At 46.0% G+C, this 4448-nt stretch overlaps 1 protein-coding gene across 1 annotated transcript; it reads left to right on the plus strand.

Moving 5' to 3' along the window:
• Positions 1-595: 595 nt before the first annotated feature.
• Positions 596-1396, plus strand: LOC127877125 (putative uncharacterized protein ENSP00000383309). The gene has a single exon (XM_052422771.1). It carries the CDS (start codon positions 596-598, stop codon positions 1394-1396), a length of 801 nt encoding a protein of 266 aa, XP_052278731.1.
• Positions 1397-4448: the final 3052 nt, after the last annotated feature.

Genomic DNA, 4448 nt, shown 5'->3' on the forward strand with positions numbered 1-4448 from the left:
ACGTAATCTACCGATGTATACATGTATCGACCTCATATTTATAGGATAGCTGAAATAATTCGCGTTCAGAATAAATCTGAGCCAAGAGTCTGCCAAAACAGAACTCATCAAAAGACTATTGCGGCAATTTATATTGACTACCGTTACATGAAGTCATCATTGATAATTAATACTTTAGGAGTACTCAATGTCAATACTGGAAACTTCCCATTTAAAAGTGTAATTATGTTGTGGGAATTCACAGATTTACACTTAATGTTATTTAAAGAATGTAATCTTGAAACAGACGAGCTACAAACAACACATTTTAATGTTTCTTCTTTACGTCAGGTTTGAAACCGTCGGGCCGCCATCTTGTTTTCAAAAGTAGTTCCAAATCCAATATGACGGCCGCCTTCGTACATCAGAGAGACGGTGTGGTGTAGCTCACTGTCCGATGCGTTCAGATTGCTTGCGTGACATGACCGAGTTGGATTTTAGCACTAACCCCGCATTATTTAGAGAAACCCTGTGGTATGGGAACGGTGCGGAAAATGTTTGGGATAGGCGGTCAACCGCAAGTAGTCCCATGTACCCACACGAAAGGCGAGCAAATATGCCAGTGTTGGAGAAGGAGCCGGTAATTCGCGAGAAGGCCCAACTTATAGCCCAAAATTCAGCTCTTGAGGCTGACTTAAATGCTAGCTACGAACGTTTTAGGTCACAAACCACTTCATCCCGTTCATTAAACTATGGGCAAGATCCCCAAGAGGCAAAAAACTTGCCCCGGCCAGAGTCCTATGTGACATTGTCCCAGACCCCAAGGATATCTAGGGAATTAAATTTGCCCCCGGGACGACCAGATAGGGAACCTGTGCTAAGGTTGCGCAGTCCAGTGACGGCGCTCAAGACAGAGACCCGTTCCCCAATAAATCGTTCCCGCCTGCACTTGGGCATGTTAAGTGACGACAATGAGGCCTTTTTACATCAACTGTCATTTTTAAACGCTGCACGAGCTCTCCCAAGTCCTCCGGTGACAAGTACTCCAGCCACAAACCTTGTCCCAAACAATCCCCCTGTGGTGTCTGGCCTAGTTACAAACAACCCTCCAGCTACAAACAACCCCCCAACCACAAGTAATCCTCCAGCTCCAAATATTCCTACTGTCCCAGCAGTAATGACCATCACAAGTAGCCCTCCAGCTCCAAATATTCTTAATGTCCCAGCAGTAATGACCATCACAAGTAACCCTCCAGCTCCAAATATTCCTACTGTCCCAGCAGTAATACCTGTAACAAATAACGCTCCTATTTCCGTCCCACTTCCATCAACCACACCAAACCTCTTTACCCCTTTAAAGAGGGATGTACTCACCAAGCTACCCAAAGCTTTGCAATTTGACGGCCGCAGCAACTGACCAGTCTTCCGTGATAAGTTTGAAGGGTACGCCAAGTTGAACAAATGGTCAGATGAGGAAAGCGCAGAGTGCCTGGCCTGGTGTCTAATAGGTAAGGCTTCGGATTTTTATGCGGTGTTAACTGAAGGAAATGCTAAAGTACAGTACGCGATCTTATGCAGCGGTTGGAGGAGCGTTTTGGGGCAAATGAACTCCCTGCCGCGGCTCAGGGCCGTTTCCAGGTTGCCCACCAGGCATCAGGCGAGTCCCTGGAAGATTGGTCGGACCGTGTGCTGACGCTGGCAACTAAAGCCTTTAGGGACTTGCCCTCAAAATATGCTACCGAACAGGCGGTGGCAAAGTTTTGCTAAGGCCTGAGCGATAAGGAGGCAGGCAAACATTTGAGCCTCCAAAAAACCACCTCAATGGGGACGCCATGAATAAAATCAAAATGCACAGTTAAGTCCTCGCAGCATGTGCCTCTGTTGCTAGGGATGGTGCTAAGGTAAAACCAGAAGATTCAAAGCGGGTGCACGCCGTAAATACAGAGCCAAACCCAGTTGCAGTGGATGGGTCCACTGTTGGTAGGTTGGTTCAAGCAGTAGAGCGCCTAGAGGGCGCTATTGGGCATTTGTCCGGGGCCGGGAGAAATACGGGCGTTGATCCCAAATCCCAACAACTGGGTCAGCCGCCCCGTAATGGAGGTTATAGTAATTCTTCCAATCAAGGGAACGCCCCTAACCGGGGATTCTATGGCCAAAACCAGGCTAGGTACGCCGAGGGTAGGAGTGCCGGCGGTCCACCTAGATACCCGAACCAGTACAACCCCTACAATAATCGCAATGCAATCCCAGTGGGTGCCCAGCGCGGAGGGTATGTTGGTGCTAACAGAGGTAGGTACCCTTACCAGCCTGTAGCGAACAAGGGGGGTCTCCCTGGCTATGCGCCTCCACCAGGACCCGGCAGACTCGGAGGTGGAAGGCAAGATATGGTGTGTTTTAGATGTAGGGGCTTAGGCCATTTTCAGCGGGAATGCCCATCCCCACCCTCCAAGCGAGGCAGATATGGTTCCAACTGGGGACATTTCCATGCCATGTCCTTGCCCAGCCATGAGAGGGGAGGCCCACAGCATGCCAAGGACGTGCACGATGCAGTTCCCTTGGTGCTGCCAACTGTGCCAGATGTCGTCCATGATCCAGGGATGATCATTGGCAAGATCACTGAAGGAGGCCATGGAGATCCTGTGTGCGATGATGAATTTCGCGTGCAGCGCGTTGCGGTTCAGTCTGCGGAGGCGGCTAAAAACATGGCAACCGACAGGGCCGACCAGATGGGGGCCAAAATAGCCCAACGAAAAGCTGCTGAAACTACTCATGCCACCGGAAGGTCAGTCCCTGTCAGACGGGCGACGGAAGTTGCCGCGTGTGACCGCCGAGAGGGCGGCGCATGCGGATGCCGAGTTACCCCAGATGACAGCTGGGAAGGTGGTGTTCGAAGTCTTGCTAGGCGTGGCTCTAGAGGGTGGCGACCCTCTAGTTCTCGCCGCTGGAAGCGGTCCCAGCGTTGGAAATTAGGTTGGCGACCACCAGAGTGTCTAACTTCTAAAATCTGTACCGCCTAAAATTGTAAATGGCGAGGTTAATTGTTAGTAAAACTAGGAAAACAATTAAAAATACAATACCCCCAAATTAAACAATTACAATATATTGCAGTCACATAATACTCACAGAGGTATGGTTACCTTATTTTTGTGATCTTCCTTACTACTCTGAAATATCTTTGCTGGAAACTCTATCTGATTTGCGGTGTTGTTAATGTATTACGTTGTACGCAGAATAAGAAAATTAAGATTTCTATTAAACATTTGGAGTAAGTTGATTAGATTGTTTTGAATGGATAAATGTCCTATTGTCTCAGTTCAAGACCAGGCTTTTATCGCAATATTGTTGGAACTATAAAATTGAAATTAATCTGAGCAGTGCTCTGCGAAAAGGGGGTTTAATGAATAATCATAAAGTGTCGTCCCAAATTATCTTGTGCCGTCCGCGCTTAACTTCCTGTAAGTTTTGTATTACTGCGCTAAGAAGTGCTTTGCACAGTCACGGATGAGTTTGATTATTTCCCGTGAAGTCTGGTTTTTCCCTTATGGTCGGGTGTGACATTGTCGGACGACCACTGTCACACTCCATACTGTTTTTTTTATTGGTCGGAAGTGGTATTTCCCGGAGTTGTTCTTTTAAACAATATTTGCAGGTCTTTTGAATTTTTTATGTGACCATGCTTGACGGCAACTGTCATGATGCATCAATTTCATTGTTAAATGGCCGGAGGTGTTTCCAGGTGCATGTACACTTTATTTTGTTTTTTGTTCTGAAGTACCTCGCTAGGCGAAGGCACTCCTGTGCCTGCGGGAGGGGGGAACATGGTCCCATTTCAGTCTCTGTCATTTCTGCCTTGGGTGCGACTGTACGATTACCATGGGGGCGGCGGCCCAAGAGGAGAAAAGTGGGAGGAGTGTAGTGGGTACAATAGTTTTTGTTTTATTTTAGTTGTCTTTCCCTCCAGATGATGTCAATGAAGTGAATGTGTTACTTTAAAAGCAATTATAGGTATTATACTTCGACAAAAATAAGATTATTTTTATTCTTATACTTTAAACCTTTTTGCCACTTAGATATGTATTTTAACGCATTTGTAGTCCCTTTGTTAAACTTCTTGTGATTTTATTAAATAACAAGCAGGATTTTTATTATAGATTATGCAGTTCCATATGGGGGCGAGGGCCTTCTCATGTGTGCTGAAAAGCGGATGAATTTGTCGGCATTTATTTATATTGTTAAAGTAAGTGTAAATATGTTGTAAGGTGGGTACTCCTGTCCATTAATTGTGTGGGCAAGAAAGGTGCAGGAGTTACAGGACCTTGTCTGGAAAATGATTTTTTTTTGTTAAGGCATATAAGTTCATATAAATAACGTTAAGCTTATTTGCACTATGTCATATGATTCTAATATAATTAAAATGGGGGTACTGACGTTTTATGGAGATGAATTAACTTTAGTTGTGGTACATTGCA

Source organism: Dreissena polymorpha, chromosome 4, assembly GCF_020536995.1.
Source record: "Dreissena polymorpha isolate Duluth1 chromosome 4, UMN_Dpol_1.0, whole genome shotgun sequence".
Taxonomy (NCBI): Eukaryota; Metazoa; Mollusca; class Bivalvia; order Myida; family Dreissenidae; genus Dreissena; species Dreissena polymorpha.